The following is a 20,991-nucleotide window of genomic DNA, read 5'->3' as shown; positions in this document are numbered from 1 at the left end:
CGGACTTTGGCCGTTAATAGCAAACAAACGAAAGGACCACAAAGCACATGTTACCTTGTTGTGATCTTGGTTATGCTGGCAACATACTACAACATCATTTCAGCCGAAATGACCTGCATTTTGTTATATCAAAAAGCAACTGCTTTCTTCAGCAGGACTGTTGTGCACGGACTGCTTAGGGAACGTCTACAAAGTGCTCAAACGCAAATAGTGGGAAATAAGCTTTTGCTGAAGGAAGGACATTTTATCCTATTTCTTGCTCAACAGCTCCACCCACAAGGAGAGAGGAGCCTCCATATGACATGACAAGGACACCTCCTACTACACCTACTACAACTCTCAGTTTAGAGAAATATACTTTTGCATTTGAAGGAGGAACTTTTTAAATATTTGTTTTTTAATAGGGCTGTGAGTTTAGAGGCTCCTCCCACTTTGTGGGCGGAGCTATTAAAAAGAAACATTCAAAAAGTTCCTCTTTCTTTAGCAAAACTATTTTCTCTACACTAAGAGTTGTAGTAGGAAGGGGGAGGTGTCCTTGTCATGGGCTGTGAGTTTGGAGGCTCCTCCGCCTTTGTGGGTGGAGCTATTGCAAAATATTAAAAAATAAATATTTAAAAAGTTCCTCCTTCTTTAGCAAAAGTATATTTTCTTAAAATGAGAGTTGTAGTAGAAGGAGAAGGCATCCTTGTCATGGTCCATGATTATGGAGGCTCCACCCCCTTTGTGGGCAGAACTATTAAAAAAGAAATATTTTAAAAGTTTCTCCTTCAATTGCAAAAGTATATTTCTCTAAACTGAGTGTTGTAGTAGGAGGGGGGAGGTGTCCTTGTCATGGGCTGTGAGTTTGGAGAATCCACCCCCTTTGTGGGTGGAGCTATTCAAAAAGAAATATTAAAAAAGTTCCTCCTTCTTTAGCAAAAGTATTTTTGTATAAACTGAGTGTTGTAGTAGGAAGGGGGAGGTGTCCTTATCATGGTCTGAGAATATGGAGGCTCCTCTCCCCTTGTGGGTGGAGCTATTGAGCAAGAAATAATTAAAATGTCCCTCCTGCAGCAAAAGCTTATTTCCCACTATTTGCATTTGAGCACTTTGTAGTGGTCCGTGCACAACGGTCCTACTGAAGAAAGCAATTGCTTTTTGATGTAACGAAATGCGGGTCATTTCAGCTGAAATGATGTTGTAGTATATTGCCAGCATAACCAAGATCACAACAAGGTAACCTATGTGCTTTGTGGTCCTTTTGTTTGTTCGCCATTAATGGCCAAAGTCCGAATCTGCCAATCTACTGCCAAGTTTATGTTAGTCTCCTGTTTAGTTTTCTTTTTCTTTCTGCCAGTCCAGCTCCAGTTCCAGTGTCCACCATTACAACAAAATAAATCCAAGAAATCCCTTTCTTTAGGAAAAAGGACACATCTTACTCCTCACTCTTTCAGCTTAGGAAAAAGGACAGATCTTACTCCTCACTCTTTCAGCTTACTTCTCACTGCTAAACTGCCCATTGGTGTGTTGTTGTCATGGTGACATAAGTCTGCAGTAAAGCAGTCCAGTCTTGTCCAACCCGGCAAGGGATGCTGGAAATAGCATTTGGAAATAACCTATTTTGGTGCTGATAATCTCATTTTAAATTGCAGACATCAGGCATATATATAAAAATTAGACTTTTTCAAGATCATGCAGAAAGTCTGTACAGGACCTTTAAAGTTTCAGCTTTGCAACCATACTCCCCCCAGAAAAAACAAAGACTTTGGTTTCCTGGACACTGCCCGGTGGGTCATGGGAATCATACAGCTGGGAATGCTAGCTGGCATCATTTATGATTGGAACTACGACGGTATCTAATCATCTTTGAACCTACAACTTTCGTTCTTGATTAATGAAAACATTATTGGCAAATGCTTTTACTTTCATCCGTCTTGCGCTGGTCCAAGAATTTCACCTCTAGCAGCACAATATGAATGTCCCTGGCCATCCCTCTTAATCATGGCCCCAGTGAAAACCCATACAACAGAACCAGAATTCTATTCCATTATTTGTAGCTGCAATATTCAGGCAACGGACACTGGATGCCTGCTAGAGTGGCCCCGGTCCTTGCCGCTCGGCTCCAGGTGGCAGGGGACAAAGGGCATGGCTTCAGCTACTTCTGCAGTGCCCCCCCCCCCCCCCCCCCCCCCCCGGGAGGGGCCTGCTGCCAGAACAGGAGTACTTGCTCCTGATGGCTCTGGCGTGGGAGGGATACAGAGAAAGGGTGGGAACCCCCTCCAGGCTAACACGGCCACCCCCAGGAGCTAGGCTCTCCAAGTGAACATGGTCCCCTCCAGGGGCCAGGCATTGCATTTCTACAATAAGACTCTCAAATCTTTCAAATTCTCACATACTGGACCTTTAACCATTCACAGTAAACAGAAAACCAGCGGTTTTCATATGTTGCTGTTCTATTTGTCATCTCCCCTGTCTCACTGTTTTTACTCCACCTGCTGTACAACTCTGGCTTTTACTATATATAGAGTTTAGAGGCTATAGAGTTTTGTGGTCCCCATTAATCTATATTTAGTCTAAGTATTGACTCTTACAGTTCATCTTCCAGACTTAGTTTACATGTAAATTATACAGAAAAATAATTAAACACAGCCCCACAGCCATGTTAAGTTAACTTTCTCTAGCCCCTTCCACACAGAAATGTTTGGTTTGCACCAAAAAAAAACAAACAAAAAAACTATAAACACAGCAGCAGTAACAAGCATCATGCTCTGTATTAGCACATTAATAGTAATAAACATTACAGTCATTCAGTCCCAACCATTTACTCTCTGTTTACACACCACATATCTGCACATTTTCCACAGAAATCCAGACAAACAGTCAACAGCAGTCAGAACATTAGTATTACATTTCATACAAAGGTGGGCCACAGCTGCTCTTTAGCAGAGCCTCGCTCATAATGGGACTCATTCCGGTCCAGCTGAAGGAAGCCATGTTGTTTCGCAGGAAGAGGAACTGGGAACATTGAGCTTTATCGACATTGTGGCATGGCTCTTGCATCGTGGCTGAATTGGTGTTTTAAAGGAAAAAGTGGCGTGTGCTGCTCCTGTTTTCCCTTTGCTGTATCAATAAGGCAATGATTACCTATCCAATGTGCAGCAGCAAGAGGTTGAAGGTGGAAGTGGCTGTAGCCTCTATGTGAATGTTAAGTCCTCATTATAGTTCAATAAACAAATGTGTGAGACAAAGGTACACCATTATAACCCCCACATTTCTCTGCAACAGCATTAATTACAAAGACAAATGAGCTGAGTTGCTGTCGACTTGCTGTACATATCAAGGCACTAACTAACATTTTGGGGAGCATGTTGGCCTCACCATTACGAGAACTAAGAAATGCAAAAAGTGCATCTGAAACCTGCAATATTTCCTTGAATTAGCACAAATGTGTTCTAAAAATAAACAAAACAGGAGAAAGAAAACAAAATTGGCAGTCCATTATTATGAAGCTACAGGTAATAACAGCCTGGTCCAAACTGGGTCAATAATAACCACAACATATTAAAAATGACAGAAAAGGTGCTTGGCAACAACACGTCCAGTTATTTTTTTCCTGTGATGGGAGTAAACAAGGCTTTGCAGATCCTCAGTTAGTTCCCTCTGACGTGAGGGCCTGGAGCAGCTCACTCCCATTCAGCTTTGGAGATCCACATCATGTAGTTTAATCTGTGTTTCAGTTCTTGATTCCTCGCCAGATTCTGTCCCATCCAGCTATTTTTCTTTTTCTCTGTAGACTCTTACAGTTGTTGCCCATACTAATTCTCTTTCCTCCATCATTTAGTTTCTTTTCACACATCTTCATTGTCCATGTAGGGTATGTCTGGGTCAGAAAAGCGTCTCTGGCCCATCGGGGCTTGTGTGTCGCTGTGCTGGTGCTGAGGAGAGGGAGTAACCATGGAGATGAAGGAGGAGGATGAAGATGCAGAGGGAGGGCAGGAGGATGTAAAATGTAACAACAAGTCACACTCAGGGCTGTCGATGTACAGTGACTGTGTACTGTCTTTGCGGCGGCCGGGCTGCTCTTTTCTCCTGCTGAAGTGTTTTAACGCTAAGTTTCCAGGAGGAAGAGCTGGAGAGGAGGATGAGGACTCTGAGAGGGAGGGGATGCCCAAGGGGAGTTTAATTGTGTCGGGGATGATGGGGTTGCGGCGTTTAAGTGGGTGTCTAAAGGAGGCAATGGGGGACTCAGAAGGCGTCGAAGCACAGCTGGACCCAGAGGGGGAGGTTTTGGTGAGGCTGAGAGAACCATGCCCACTGGGTGGTCTAGGTCTCTGGGCCAGGTCTGAGGGTTTGGGTAGACAAACTGGCCTAAGTCTCATCAGCGAGAGGCCACCACGTCCTGTAAGAGAGGAAAGAAAGACGAGAACTGACTTTATGTGGCTTCGAAGTTACTGGCTAGATTGACACAGCCGAGAGGGTGAAGTCCAATGGAAGATCATGCAACCATGTTATTAACAGAAATGGTGTTCAAGTAGTCACATTGATTTTGTTCATTTAATGCTTTTTTGTGGAAAGACTGAGCATGCTCCTGCACCACTCATGCATTTACATGCAAATATTGGGTGTGCACACATACTCTATTTCCCCAAATAGCCCTTACTTGAATCAAGCTTATGTTTTGAATTCCTTCTGCTTGAGTAGAAGAATCAGATGTATTTTAATATGAAGCCTAGCCTTAGTAAAGCAACAGTAGACAATGTTTTCAAAATCAATTCAAAAAAATTTCAAAATCCTGCAAGAGCAGGATATACATTAAATTAACCAAAATAAAACTCCTACCACTATCTTAAGGAATTTATCCAATGTCAAAGCATGAGGACTGCCATCAGAATATAAAGAGAATTTTGAAAAATATAAAAGAATGCCTCTAAAATACACCAACCACTGCTGCTTTACAAGTCCTACATCATGTTTTTTTGGACTGATACAGCCCACTGTCAAAAATCACAAATTTGAGTTAATCCAAGGTACTGCAGTATAGGAATGGTGTGCCCTTGGAGCCTCTAATGTTTTATGCAACAGAAACCCTTCATTTCCGACAACAGATTTTATTGTGAAACATTTACAGGCAGATGAGATTAGAAGACAGTTTAACATTTGTGCTGTACATCTGCAGAGACTGAAATCAGGCAACAAAACCCAGTTCAGACCAAAGATTCACATGAGATGAGCTTAAAACTTTTCTCCTGTCTCGGGTGGTTCTGAGCACAGGACACGGTGAAATTTGCTATACAGTATCAGGAGAGAAGTTGACGACTACTTAATTAAATCAGTAATTGCTTTGAATAATTTCTTTGAGATTAATTGGTGAAAACTATTATATTCCAGCTCCATAAATGTGAATATTTTCAGTTTTGCTTCTTCACCAATGACAGTGAAAGAAATATCTTTGAGGCTTTGGACTATCTAATCAATTGATTGTTGGGGAAAAAAAAAAAAACAAAAAAAACAAATCAAAGAATTAACTGACAATGGAAATGGTTAGCTGTAACTGAACTGTTGCATGTGTCAAAGTGATCTGTGGTATTAAAATAACTCAATCTACACAAAAGAAAATGCCAATAAAAAAAAAAACTGGTATCTTTATCAAAACTTGCCACTTTCACAGTGTTGTTGCAGCTTAAAGGTTGTTTCACATAGTGAGGGGGACTTTTAAAATGGTAACACAAATATAGTGAAAAGGAGGAGAATGATGATTGAAATGGTGTTTGATGGTAGATTTACTCAAAGTAGGTCATGTGAGGCAAACTAGCCCAGAAATAGTGAGAAATCTTTAAATCTGGCTACTGCAGATTTGACAGGTTTTGGTTGTAGATGAAACCATCATCACACTGACTTGACACAAATGGAGAAAGTTTAGTTAATACCAGTGAAACCTTTATCTGCAATAATCCTTATGTTTTGCCCTTTTAGACAGACAAATCTGTGGTCTGAACTGGGCTTAATGAATGAATTTTATAGAACAGACATTAAGAGTTTAACCATGTGTGTCTGCATTCGGGGTTGTTGTGCTGACCTTGGTCATTATTAGAGCTTTTAATCAACTATCAGTTGACAATTGAGGAAATATGGCATGCACACTCACACACTCACAAACACACAAACACAGTTGCTGTTCCTCCAACCTGCTTTGTTAAAGAGCAGACGTCACCACCCCATTCACCATCACTGGTCCAGACCTGCACCATAAAAGACAGGAAGGGCCCCAACCCAGCGGCCCGAGGTCTAGTCAGAAACCCACAAGTGAGTGACAGAAACAGGTAGAAGCAGAGGCCACACTGTACCTCAATACTGACCTTCGGGCTCTGAGCTATGGGCTGAAGAGCGCTGCTGCTCATCCAGAAGACTCTCAGAGCTCAGCGACGCTTCAGAGTCCAGGTTCTCCTGGTCCGAACCAGGCTGCTCCATCTCCGGAAGTCGACAAGCCAGATCCTCTCTGGAGGAAAGAAATAAGACAAAGACATCAGAGAAACAAGTGTTCTGATGGACACTGCACAGTGAAGACTGTGACTGTGAGATTGTCTTTACTTCTCCTGTTTGATGGACTTAATGCGATCCACCAGGTTCTTCTCCGCCTCTGTGTCTGAATCCAGAGGCTCATTCTCGGGGACCACACTCAGGTCAGAGCTGACCTTCTCATGCACCTGCACAGGAAGAAAAAAAACAAAACAAAACACACTGATTCACAGAGTTTGACTTATCAATATGTAACATTTATAAAACAATTGCACAAAACCACACGTGGCATTGACCCAAATCTGAAAATGATACCAAAGTATGTCAGTAAGGAAAAGAAACAAGCAGGGTGGATGGTGTCTGTAAAGTTCATGCACTGTACATCATTCTTCATTCTAGGCATCTGTGAAACAAACAACTGATGGCCTTTACACATCAGCGAGGAAATTCCACAAAAATGCACACATGCACTGTATTTTGCATTAAAACAATTCATGCAGGCAGTGACACACATTTACCAATAAGTGGCATTTGTTCAATAAAGGTGAATATATTTATGCCTGTTTATTCTGCATAAAAAATAATGGATTCAACGCTACCGACAGCTGCTATGTCTCCATTAGTGTCTTCCGCTCAAACTAGATTTTATTCATTCAACATTAACATTAAAGTCATCTTATTGTACTCGCTAACCTAGTCTAGGTTGTGTCAGACAGTGTCTATGATTTTTGTCTTCTATTTCATATAAAAGAGTGCAGATAGAAATCAACAAGCTCACAATTGTTGTTGTGATGTGATAACTTGATTTGTTGATGACCTTATTTGTACTGCAAACATTTTTGGATACAACTTAAAATTGTTCCAAATAAAAAAAAAAAAAAAAAAACGAAAAAACTTATATTTGTGTTCTGTGTCAAAATACTCATGACATGCACAACAGTTTGAAAAAAATACCACATGCCTTGCAAAAAATGTCCCTGGTGTGTAAAGGCCTTTACAAGGTGGAACTACTAAAATGTTAAAATCTACCTTCAATAACAGAAATTGAGGAACAGCTTTACAAAGGGTCCTTTTTGTGGATACATCATCAAAAAACAAAATACAGCAACTGACGAATCACATGACTTTCAAGAGCTTTGTGGTCTTAAAAACATATAAAGCTTTGCAAGTCACAGTGCTGTCAGGAGATGAAACAAAAATAAATAAAGTCAACACTGTCTTGTCCTCTAATAAAGAGAACAGCAGGGGACCCATCCTTCACGTCATAAGCAGAACCTACGACACAACATGCAGTTTCAACCAGTTAGTATGAAAGAATGTGAAGGATTAGGAAAAGAAGGATGAAAAAGTACAGAACAGCTAGAGCCATGTAAGTTACCCAACACTACCATGCCATGTGCAGCCACTCGTGCATGGCATACACTACACTACTCAAACCTGAATCTACTGTACCAGGAGAACTCAGGGATACATACCACCACTCCTTTGTAAGGAGCTGAAAACCTGAGCGGTAAATGCCAGAAGTGCTACAGAAGAGACAAGGAACATTGGCCAAGTTACCCACATAACAAAAGAACAATAGCACATTATAACTGGGCATTGTTGCTGAAATGATGCAGAAAACGGTCTTTATATCGAGGTGGTGTAAGCTATTAACTGTCAGAGACCTATGGTAACTTTTTGGAGTATGATCTGTACCAAGTCATCTGGTTTTTCTAACCTTTAATATTTTCATTTCATTCAGCATCTGCTTCTTCATCTGTCTGTCTGTCTGTCTATCTATCGATCTATCCATCCATCCATCCATCCATCCATCCATCCATCCATCCATCCATCAGGCCTGTAACGGTACACAAAATTTTTGGTTCGGTACGTTTTTGGTTTTGAAAGCCACAGTTTGTTTTTTTTTTCGGTTCGGTACGGGAAGAAAGAAAACCCCTCAAAATGTCTTTAATGCATTTATTATGAATTTTTTAACATTTCCCCCCCAATTTTTGGAGACGATAGAATATAGAAAAAAAGGAATAATATAATTCTGCTGCTATAAATGAAATAGAAAATAAAATAAATACAATATTACTAAATGTATTTTAAACATTAGTATTGCACTTTTCCCAGAAAGGTAATTTTGAAGAAACAACAAAAATCAAATTACAGTTATATACGTGGGGGTGCGGTCCATAACTAACGCTGGCGTGAAACAAAAGTGAAACTTTACATACTTTCAATGTCCAACTCCCAGGTTCTATTCCTCTATTATACAGTGTGTGTGTGAGACAGACAGACAAACAGACAGATAGAGTAAGTGTAAGTGCTTGAGAACTACCGGACATAGGTGGTAAACACCGTTCATCTTATCACCATCTCTTTCCCTGTTGTTGTCTTTCACCTGAACCCAAAGTGATCCCAAATGGGATGGTAATAATGGCAGAGGGTCTTCAATGTCATCCTTCCAGGTTGACATGATATATACATATATATATATATATATATATATATATATATATTAACCTTATATCAGCTGCTATTTTGTATTTCGGGTCAATGTGCGCTCCTTCAATATGTCCGTGTGGAACTTGCGCAGATTAAAGTTCCGCATCGACTGATGTCTTTAGTTACTTTTTCTGTTTCTCAATATGCTGTGTCATTTTGATACAGCTGTGTACCGAACAGGTGCGTACCAAAACAGTTCAGTTCTGTATGTGTACCGTTACAGGCCTGCTATCTATCTATCTATCTATCCATCTATCCATCTATCCATCCATCCATCTATCTATCTATCTATCTATCTATCTATCTATCTATCTATCTATCTATCTATCTATCTATCTATCTATCTATCTATCTATCTATCTATCTATCTATCTATCTATCTATCTATCTATCTATCCATCCATCCATCCATCCATCCATCCATCCATCCATATAAAATACAGTCACATTTTTACATCTGCATTATCTGAAAATAATTTAATTCACCAGATATTAAGAAATAAGTGCTGTAAAAAGCTTGAGGATGTTAGTTTATTCTTATTCAAAGAAATAAATGTAAATGTTCTAAATTCTTCTAAATGTCTGCTTACAATCTTTTCTGATTTAGCAAGTTACAGCTGTTAATAGACTCAAACGTGATACAAATGGTTTTATAGGGTTAAAAGCTTGTGCCAAAGGCATGAGATCACAGTAAAGTGCATAGAGGTGGTATAGAATGTGTTTCTCACCGTGTTCTGTCTCTTCAGTTTGAGCTGGTTGACAGCCAGAGCCTCTGCGTACTCCAGCTGCTCAATCTCCTCCATCTTCTCATTGTAGCGTCGGATCTGTTCAGTGACGAGCATCTCTACACACCTACAGGGAGAGGTCAGGATGTCTGACTCAAAGAGCTATAACAGGAAGAGCAAATGTGCATAGTTTCATATTTGCTTTAATAGCGGTCATACATGGTGGTCTTGGCGACATCCTTCATACTGAGGAGTGGGTCAGCGCTGTCGGGGCAGCGTAGGATACACGGAGCAAAGACGATGGCCAGTGAGTTGGGAGACATGCGGTTGTGAGTCTCCTCTTTACAGACCCTGCAGGAATATTGTAACACATACAGTATTATTATATCAGTATTTTAGAAAGTAGGAATGGGAGAAAATGGTTGACCATCCATAACTCCATCTGTTAGTCAGTCCCTACAGAAAAACACAATTATGTGATCACATAATTCAATGCATAACCAAGCAAATAGTGTACATTATGTGGCATTACATATGTCACTTTATCAGCGTGTGGGAGTGTCAAATAATTCCACAAAAGCGGGACCCGCAAGTTGAAAAAAAAAGCACGACCCACACATCACTAAGACCCATCACTCCACGTCCACAGAGGAGACCCACCACCCCACGTCCACACTGCTAACAAGAAAAGCACTCGGAGAGCGCAGACCTCCGCTAAGACAGATCTGCCCCCTCGGGGGTGGGGGGGTCCACGGGGGGGCCCCACTGATCAGCCTTGGCGGAGGTCTGCGCTGTCTTTTCTAGAAAAGCACTCAGAGAGTGCAGACCTCCGCCAAGGCCGATCAGTGGGGCCCCCCCGTGGACCCCCCCACCCCCGATCACCACCAAAATTTAATCATTTCTTCCTTGTGCCAGTATCAACATTTCCTGAAAATCTCATGAAAATCCGTCCATAACTTTTTGAGTTATCTTGCTAACAAACAAACAAACAAACACGCACACACACAAAGCAAAGCGATCACAATACCTCCTGGTGGAGGTAATAAATAATGCATGCTCAAAGCCGCCACTGGTCCTGCTCTCACTTACAGAGCGGGATGTAAATGTCAATGTTTCTTCATTGTCACACTAAAATAAATCACCGCATTTGAGGAGGGGGATCTGAAAAAAGCACTGAACCTGAGTTAGGGCCAGACCAGTTACCATCATTTCTCACATTGCCATTAGCCACTTTTACACAGAGATCCTGGGAAAAAGGTGAGATGGTGATCCCGCCTTTTTTCCACCATTCACTGATTTACATAGCCAAGATGTAACAGAGGTTAGACAACAGCAGACCTGCATTCTGGAATCAAAGGGTCGCCGATGCAGCACAGCATATAGTGTGATGTATCACGTCTGCGTCAGAAATACCCCAAGCATAGCAGTGTTGCTAACCTCTCCACAGCTGGACCGTCTTTCATCATTCCACAAATGTTAGCATGGATAAAGTCTGGTGCCCGAAGTGACAACAGCTTGTGGATCCCGGCATCTCCCCAGTTCGGCATCTTTTGCGTTGATATGTTTGTTTACTGTACATGGCACATTAATAAAAAAATCATTCACAAAGAACCCCTCGTTGTGCTCATCTAGGGATGTAACGATATGACAATTTCATATCATGGTTATTGTAACCAAAATTATCACGGTTATCATTATTACCGTGGTATTGTTGAAATATGCCCAAAATGTTCAGAAAGTACTTATACACACACTGAAATAATATAACCAAGTTGTATTTTGAAAAAAACTAATAAAGTAACATGCACAATGTACTTTCCGTTGCAGAAACATTCAAGTAATAACATGTAAACAACAAACATACAAATGTGATTAAAGTTGGCACCTTATGGACACGAGATATCTGCACCAGGGGTGGGAACTGAAAGGATTTGATCAATATCAATGCCATTATCAGTTTTGCTTATCAATCCAATTCCTTATCAGTTCTCCTATTGATTCCTGTGGTGTTTTTGAGTGTGAAAAAAAGTAGTTGGACAGGTCATAGTGGAATTTGTTTGAACATTTTCCATATCAAATCATTCAGTGTCACACATATACACTATTGTACACACAAACAGAAAGTGAAACACAGTCACATTATCCTGAACAAATGAACAAATGTAAATATTCTGAAAGAATGAGGATTTTAAAACATGTTGGGCTGATCTGATCCAGACTGGTCAGTGGTTCACTCCTGGAGAGAGACAGACGAGTCACAACAGTGTCATATGGTCCAGTTCCTCTAGAGGTCAGTCAGTGGATTCACTGGTGAATGTCCTTCAGTTCACAAAGCCTCCTCTCCTTTGTTTTTTACACATATCATGTGTCTTTGTACAGTTGAAGTTCACTCATTTGGGCTCATTTGAACTGACCTGAGTTTGTCCTGAGTATCTATATTCAGACGGTTTCAATGTTGGGGCCGGGAAGGGGTTAACACTAGCGAGGACTGGGTCTGTGCACTCGCTTGCTAGCATGGACCGAGTCCGTGCGCGTGCTTGTTTGGACTGACCCGCAGTCACGGGTCCACTCCGACAGACCGGGCCTGTGTGCTGGCGCGCTCCGACAGACCTGCAGTCGGATGGACCGTGTGTGCGCTCCGACAGACTGGGTCCATGTGGGAGCCACTATCCCCGAATCTCTGGAGCTCTGTCCGTGCAGGTGCCTTCCGCCATGTTTTCAGAGGCCAAACATTACAAACTGCGCACACACGCCTGGAGTGCCGTTGCTTCTTCAGGAAATGAACAGTACCGTGAGTTTTCTAGGTGTGGTAATCGAACATGGTTACCATAATAATTAGAATCTAAACAGTAATACTAACCGTCGGAAATTTTACCACGGTTTATCATTATACCGGTTATCGTTACATCCCTACTCTCATCCATGTTGAAAAGTTCAAAGGTTGGGGGTTCCGGTCCCACATCCTTCAGTAATAGCACTAGAAGCACTCGGAGAGCACAGACCTCCGTCAAGGCTGATCAGTGGCCCCCCCCACCCCCGATCACCACCAAAATTTAATCATTTCTTCCTTATCCCATTTCCAACAAACCCTGAAAATTTCATCCAAATCTGTCCTTAACTTTTTGAGTTATGTTGCACACTAACGGACAAACAAACAAACAAACCCTGGCAAAAACATAACCTCCTTGGCGGAGGTAAACATAGAGAGGTCTCCCTGACATAATTTTAAAATATCCTATAAACAAGCGAATTAAACCCACCAAGTACAAAAACCTTCCGAATAACAGGATAACAATGGAAACTAGAAGCACTCGGAGAGCGCAGACCTCCGCCAAGGCTGATCAGTGCCGCCCCCCCCCCGTGGGCCCCCCCACCCCTGATCACCACCAAAATTTAATCATTTCTTCCTTATCCCATTTCCAACAAACCCTGAAAATTTCATCCAAATCTGTCCATAACTTTTTGAGTTATGTTGCACACTAACGGACAGACAGACAAACAAACAAACAAACAGACAAACAAACCCTGGCAAAAACATAACCTCCTTGGTGGAGGTAATGAAAGAAAAAAGCAAAAACAAACAAAAAAATGGCTGAATTAAAAAATACAGACTACAACCCATGAGGTACAGCATGCTATGCTGGTGGAAAAAACGGCACCAAGCAGAACGCTAATGAGAATGGCAAGATAAACATGGAGAGAATTTTACAAGAAAAAATTAAAGACTTCCGAAAAGAAAACCACTGCCAGCTGGAGAACATTAAAGACGAACTTCACAAGACAAACCAGAGAATCGAAGAAGCAGAAACTTGCAGTGATGCCATGGAAAATACACAACAACTGAACAGGTACAGAGACACATGCTAAAAGTCCAGGCTCACCATGCCAAAAAGCTAACTGACTAAGAGGGAAGAGCGAGGTGAGAGAACATCCAAATTTACAACGTGCTGGAGGATGAGGAAGGCAACTTGATGATAACTTCTGTGGATAACCTCCTTAGAGACAAACTGGACTTTCAGCCAACAGCTGAACAACACACTGAAAAAGCACATAGAGCATTAGCCTAGAAACCAACAGCGGCAGGTAAACCCAGATCAATTGTGATTAAATTTCACTACTATAAAACCAAAGAAGTCCTGTGCAAAGCCTGGAAAAAAAGGAGATTCTGCTTAATGATCAAAGGAATTATTTTAATTATGATTACCCAGCCGCAATATTAAGGAAGCAAAAAGAATACAATGAAGTAAAATGAGAGTTGAAAAAAAAAAAAAAAGGGTATCATCACCAGATGTACGATCTCGGTTATCCTCTTCGCACTTGCCATGAACATGCCGGTGAAGTCTGCGGAAGTTCAGTGTAGGGGGCCCATCACCAAATCCGGAGTCCGACAGCCACCCATCCGAGCATTCATGGATGACCTGACAGTGACAACTACATCTGTCCCTGGCTGCAGGTGGATCCTGAGTGGCCTCGAAGAACTGATCTCCTGGCTTGCATGAGCTTCAAACCGGCTAAGTCTAGGTCTCTTGTGCTGAAGAGAGGGAAGGTGTCTGGTAAGTTCAGCTTCTCACTTGGTGACACTAGGATACCATCACTCACCGAGGAACCTGTGAAGAGCCTGGGGAAGGTGTTTAACTGCAGCCTGAGAGACGCAGCCTCTATACAAGCAACCAACCGAGAGCTGGAGACCTGGCTAGCTGCAGTGGACAAGTCCAGCCTTCCAGGTAAGTTCAAGGCCTGGATCTATCAGCATGGGATTCTCCCTCAGATCCTCTGGCCCCTCTTGGTCTACAAAGTCCCCATTTCCACAGTGGAAGGCTTCAAGATGAGGGTCAGCAGCTTCCTCCGCAGGTGGCTGGGACTGCCTCGAAGCCTGAGCAGCATAGCTCTGTATGGACAAAACAACAAGCTGAAGCTCCCCATCAGCAGCCTGTGTGAGGAGTTCATGGTGACTCGAGCCAGGGAGCTACTTCAATACCAGGACTCCAGTGACCCAAAGGTCACCCAGGCTGGGATTGAGGTCAGGACGGGACAGAAGTGGAGAGCTGTTGAAGCTGTGAGCATCGCAGAGTCAAGGCTGTGGCAAAGGGTGCTAGTGGGTGCAGTGGCACAGGGAAGAACTGGCCTAGGCAGTGGTAGATCAACCCGCTATGATAAGGCACAGGGGAAAGAGAGGAGGTCGCTGATCCTGGAGGGGGTGAGAGCCGGAGTAGAGGAGAAGCGGGCCAGCCAGATGGTGGGGATGCGGCAGCAGGGAGCCTGGACAAGATGGAACAAGTTGTGGAGCGCAAGGTCACATGGACCGAGCTGTGGAAGGCTGAACCCCACAGGATAAAGTTTTTGATCCAGGCAGTCTACGACGTGCTGCCAAGCACGAAGCAAAAGCCACATACAGGAAGAGGATAGAGGACTGCTTCAGGACCAACGACTCCAGGCGGGTATGGCAAGGGGTCCAACATTCTACGCTTACGCTACATTCTATGTTCGCTTTGAGAGACGACAGACAGCCTCACCACATCCACCAGCCCATTGTGGCAACAACTTCACAGTGGAGGAGCACCAGGTGAGGCGAACACTGGGTACTGTGAACACGAGAAAAGCTGTGGGTCCTGATGGTGTCTCTGGACAAGTGCTGAAGGACTGTGCAGCTCAGCTGGCTGGCGTCTTTACTAAGATTTTTAACCAGTCCCTGAGTCAGGCCATCATCCCTCCCTGCCTGAAGTCTTCCATCACTGTCCCACTCCCCAAGAACAACATCATCAGCAGTTTAAATGACTACCGTCCAGTGGCACTTACACCTATCATCATGAAGTGCTTTGAGAAACTGGTCCGGACCCACATCACTTCCAGTTTACACTCTGGATTTGACTCTCACCAGTTCGTCTACAGGGCTAACAGGTCCACAGAGGATGCCACAGTCCTGCACACTGCTCTATCCCACCTGGAGCAGCGGGATAGCTACGCACGGCTACTCTTTGTGGACTTCAGCTCGGCGTTTAATATAATCCTCCCTGACAGACTGGTGTCAAAACTGTCCCACCTGGGAATATCGGACTCTGTCTGCCTCTGGATCAGGGACTTTCTGACAAATCACTCCCAGAGGGTGAGAGTAGGTTCCCATGTCTCCTCAGCCATCAACCTCAGCACCGGCTCCCCTCAGGGCTGTGTGCTGAGCCCCCTACTCTACACCATCTACACACATGACTGCACCCCATCACACCTCAGCAACAGCATCATCAAGTTTGCTGATGATACCACTGTGGTAGGGCTCATCTCAGGAGGGGATGAGTCTGCTTACCGGGACAAGGTGGAACGGCTGTTGGTGTGGTGCAAGGACAACAACCTGATCCTGAACACCACCAAAACTAAGGAGATGGTCTTAGACTTCAGGAGGAGAAAAACAGACATTCAGCCCTTGTTTATTGGTGGGGAGTGTGTGGACAGGGTCTCCAACTTCCGATTCCTGGGGCACATTGAGGATGACCTGACCTGGAGCGCCAATACCAGAGCCATCATTAAAAAGGCACAGCAGAGACTTTATTTTCTGAGGACTCTCAGGAATAACCATCTCCCCCAGAATCTGCTCGTGTCTTTTTATTGATGCGCCATACAAAGCATCCTAACATATTGTATCTGTGTGTGGTATTGGAGCTGTACAGCAGCGAACAGGAAGGCGCTCCAAAGGATCATCACCATGGCCCAGAAGACCACCGGCTGCCCCCTTCCTTCCCTGGAGGTCCTCTACAGTTCACACTGTCTCAGGAGGGCGCGGAATATTATCAGGGATGCAACACACCCTGGCTTTCCACTTTTTGAACTTTTACCCTCTGGCAGACGTTTCCGGACACTAAAGGCCAGCGCAAACCGTCTGAAAAACAGTTTTTTATCCCAGGGCCATAATTGCACTGAATACTGCTGGACATTAATTAATTGTGTGGAATGCTGAATGTTGTCCAGAGTATATGATGATGTTTTATGTCTCTTTTATACTTCTAGTAACACTCTTTTTTATGCTGCTTTTTAGATATTTATACTGTCAGGGTTTTCTTTTTATATTTTAGTTTTTATACTCTTATATATATTTATACTTTTTTTTTTTTAATGGCACCTAGGACGATTGCACTTTTTGATTTCATTGTACCTGTACAATGACAATAAAGACATTCTATTCTATTCTATTCTATTCTATTCTAAGTGATCATGCTACATTATTTTGCAGTTGATTTAGAAAACAGCCGAAGAAATACAACATGGAGATTCAATTGAAGCCTACTCAATGACCTCAAATTCAAACAAGAAATGAGTAATGAAATTCAAATGTAAATTAAAGCTGCAAGCAGCATTGGGCGGGATGAGTTTGTTTTAGAAATTTTATTTTAAAAGGCAAATTGTGAACTTCCTGTTGGAGTTAGCTCATGCGTGTCAGTGTATCATTTGTAGGGCTGGATTGGATGAACATTTTGTCATTGGTTTCATGTATGTATGACATTCCTACTAGAAGTCTGCATTTGAGCATTTTTTCCATTTAATGCCAAATTGCTAACTTCCTGTTGGATTTAGCACATGGGTATCAGTGTATGATTTGTTGGGCTATATGAGACAAAAATTTTGGCATTTGTTTCATGTCTACGACATTCCTACTGGGTGCTAGGGTGATTTTTGTGTATGTAGGTGGTGCTAGAGAGCACATTTTGGCACCTATAGGGTTAATTTTTACATTTTATCAAATTTTTCACCAGACATGACATGCATGCCAAATTTGGTGAGTTTTTGAGCATGTTTAGGGGGTCAAATTCCACTTTAAAGCGTCACGGAAAAAGAAGAAATGAACGAAATGCAATAGGTCTTGAAAAAAGAAATGTAGAGTTGTAAAGAGGATCCGCTCTTCATTCATTAGCTTCAAAACAAATGCACACCTTGGCCAGAATTATGCCCTTACGACAGTAGGTGCTAGTGCTCATGGGAAGCGGAGTCTTTGTCCCTTAAAAACACCACCGATTCCGGCTGAAGGTGTCGCTGCAATCCACTTTAAACAAATTCTCTGTACAGGACCTTTAACCTCCTAAGACCCAGCAATGGGTCTTCTGTCCACATTTGTGGACAACAGTTTCACAACTTTATCCAAAAAAAAAGAAAACTGTCCACCACAAACGACATTCCATAAAAATTCTAAAAACTGCATCTGAAAAAACGGTTGCATCATGATGTTTCCAATATAGGCACTTATTTAATAAAAAACAAAAAAAGGTGTACTTTGCTGACATTTCCTGGGTCTCAGGAGGTTAAGTGCAGAAATAACAGTAAAAGAAATAGAAGCAGCTATTAAAAAATTTAAACCCAACAAATCACAGGGAAGTGACAGCTTCACAACAGAATGGTATAAAACATTCAGAGAGGAACTCATACCAATCTTTAAAACTATATGTAACTGGGCCCTAAAGAAAGCAGAAACCCACCCACCTGAAAAGAAGCCATTATATGTGTCATCCCTAAAGAGGGGAAAGATAAAATGAAATGTGGATCGTACAGGCCAATCTCTGTCCTCAATGTGGACTACCAGCTATATACCCCCATCATGGCTAAAAGGATGGAAAAAATACCTAATTCACCATGATCAAACAAGATTTATACATAAATGTCAAACACAAGATAATACAAGACGGACTTTACATGTTATGGATCATATACAACAACAGAAAGAAAAGGCAACGATATGAAGTCTAGATGTGGAAAATGCATTCGATTCAGTCAACTGGCAATATCTATACAAAGTGTTGGACAAATTTGGTTTCAGTAAATTACCGTAAATTCCGGACTATAGACCGCACCTGAATATAAGCCGCAGACCCTAATTTTAGAAAGAAAATCAATTTTGTACACGTATAAGCCGCGCCGGTTTATAAGCCGCGGGTGTCCACCAGTGGCGATTTCTCATAGACTGCAAGAGAAGCCCGGCTTCCCCTATCATTACAAAAATTAAATGGTTAAATATGTTTGGTTGTGTTGACATTTCATTGACTACACATGCGTTAAAACACGTTCATCTCACAGACGAGTTCGTTCAGGATCAGCTTTATCACAAACCATCAGACTCGATGTTGTTCACTTCTCATACATTCCCGTTGCGCTGTTTCCTCATACGATCTATGGTCAATGCATTTCCCCGTTGAAGTCTGGCTTCTATGGGAGTCTATGGGACCGAGTGGAACCTTTTTTTTCATTGCATCAAAACTGGACGGTAATTGGATAAAGGTTTTCTTTGAGTTCAAATGAAATTATTCCCTGTATGTAAATGGGTATGATATGTGTGAGCTTGCTGTCATACCTATAGGTTGATTCATTGTTAATATGATGATTAAAAAACATGACAAAAACGTGGCAATAAAAAGATAGTAATAAAAGCACATTTTCTCTTTCTTTTTTTGTCGGTGGACTTATCGGGGTTTCCTTTGGATTCGTGCCGATACGGGATTGACTTGCTTTTGCGCTGGCTGTGGATTCACGGACTTAAAATGACTTGAAAGACACTTGAAAGTGAACAAATTTTTGTTTTTCGTTAGAGTAGGACTTTTAATTTATTTTTAAAATGTAAAGATTAAAAACAAGTAATTACGTCTGTTGTAATATCATTTTCATTTAACATTACGCACGACGTGCGCATTAATTCTGGGATGCTTTAAATTTATGACTGTCTCTGGAGAGCTTTATTGGGTGTTTTCATTCAGAGTTTTGTTTTGTATATTTGTGAAACAAACAAACAATAGGTGGTTTGCCCTCTCCGGGTCGGTGGGGAGTATTTGCCCCGAGTGGAGGAGTTTAAGTATCTTGGGGTCTTGTTGACGAGTGAGGGAAGGATGGAGCATGAGATTGACAAACGGATCGGTGCAGCGGCTGCAGTCGCTGTATCGGTCAGTTGGGGTGAAGAAGGAGCTGAGCCGAGAGGTGAAGCTCTTGATTTACCGGTCAGTCTACGTTCCTACCCTCACCTATGGTCATGAGCTTTGGGTCAGGACCGAAAGGACAAGATCCCGGATACAAGTGGTCCAAATGAGTTTCCTCCGCAGGGTGGCTGGGCGCACCCTTAGGGATAGGGGAGGAGCTCAGTCACCAGGGAGGAGCTCGGAGTAGAGCCGCTGCTCCTCCGCGTCAACAGGGGCCAGCTGAGGTGGCCCGGGCATCTGTTTTGGATGCCTCCTGGACGCCTCCCTGGGGAGGTGTTCCAGGCTTGTCCCGCCGGGTGGAGACCTCGGGGAAGACCCAGGATACGTTGGAGAGACTATGTCTCTCGGCTGGCCTGGGAACACCTCGGGGTCCCCCCGGAAGAGCTGGAGGAGGTGTCTGGGGAGAGGGAAGTCTGGGTATCCCTGCTTAGATTGTTACCCCTGCGACCCGGCCCCGGATAAGTGGTGGATAATGAATGAATGAATGAAAAACATCAAAAAGGAGAATATCAGAGGAGACAGCAAACCCTTCTAAAAGCATAAAAATCAGATATGTAAAGAAACATATCACAGCTGTGCAAAAGTCTCCATAACTTTAACAATCACTCAACAAGATACAAAAAAGATAAGAAAAGATACATGGGAGAAAGAGGGAGGCTTAACAATAATGGACAAAGAACAGCAAAACATCTGCCAATTTCAATGGAAGAGTACAAAATCTCACTGATGGAAAGAATTCTGTTGGAAATACGTCACTTGTTTCTTTGTTACCCCTAGCCATAAGTCACACTATACGAATGGGAATTCACAGTCCTGGAGGAATTGGGGCTGCCACACTGCACATCATTTCCACATATTCTGGCAATGCCCAAAAATTAGCCATTATTGGAAAGAAATACATAAAGCCATAGAAATCATTCTTAATACCTATGGACCCTTTGATTTCAAAATCATATATTTGGGATGCATTTCTCCAGAGGTCAAAACATAAATAGATACTTATTCAGTATATTACTAGCTGCAGGAAAAAAAGCAATGACTATACGATGGATGACACAAGAAAAACTGACAATAAACAATTGGATAGACATAACCATAGGATTTTATAGGATGGACAGAATAACCTTTACTGTAAATTTGAGGATGGATTTTTTTGTGCAACACAGGGAGGGATGGGTGAGGCCTTTGAGACCTGATTTTGCTGAGATGACTGCATGAATATGGACCCAAAATAAGGAAATATGTTGTTGTGTTTTTATTTATTTTTATTTATACATTGATTCTTTACTCTGAAATCCTGTATGCCAAGACAATAATGAGCTGCTGTAAATGTTTTT

At 42.4% G+C, this 20,991-nt stretch overlaps 1 protein-coding gene across 10 annotated transcripts in view; it reads right to left on the bottom strand.

The window, feature by feature from the left end:
• Nucleotides 1-2,727: 2,727 nt before the first annotated feature.
• myo9b (myosin IXB) overlaps nucleotides 2,728-20,991 on the bottom strand; it is a 254,759-nt gene continuing 236,495 nt past the window's right edge. For 4 of the 10 annotated variants that reach the window (XM_030132059.1, XM_030132063.1, XM_030132062.1 and 1 more), the window contains 6 exons: nucleotides 9,933-10,064; nucleotides 9,717-9,840; nucleotides 7,971-8,021; nucleotides 6,568-6,683; nucleotides 6,336-6,475; nucleotides 2,728-4,378 (listed from right to left, as the gene is read on the bottom strand). In XM_030132059.1, coding sequence (XP_029987919.1) covers nucleotides 3,828-4,378; nucleotides 6,336-6,475; nucleotides 6,568-6,683; nucleotides 7,971-8,021; nucleotides 9,717-9,840; nucleotides 9,933-10,064 — 1,114 coding nt within the window. In that variant the 3' untranslated portion in view covers nucleotides 2,728-3,827. Of the gene's footprint in view, nucleotides 4,379-5,518; nucleotides 5,689-6,163; nucleotides 6,219-6,323; nucleotides 6,476-6,567; nucleotides 6,684-7,970; nucleotides 8,022-9,716; nucleotides 9,841-9,932; nucleotides 10,065-20,991 lie in introns of those variants that run through there. The other 6 variants (XM_030132060.1, XM_030132069.1, XM_030132065.1 and 3 more) reach the window with 5 other exon arrangements.

This window comes from Sphaeramia orbicularis, chromosome 4 (assembly GCF_902148855.1).
Source record: "Sphaeramia orbicularis chromosome 4, fSphaOr1.1, whole genome shotgun sequence".
NCBI lineage: Eukaryota > Metazoa > Chordata > Actinopteri > Kurtiformes > Apogonidae > Sphaeramia > Sphaeramia orbicularis.
This window is presented reverse-complemented; position numbering and strand designations above follow the sequence as displayed.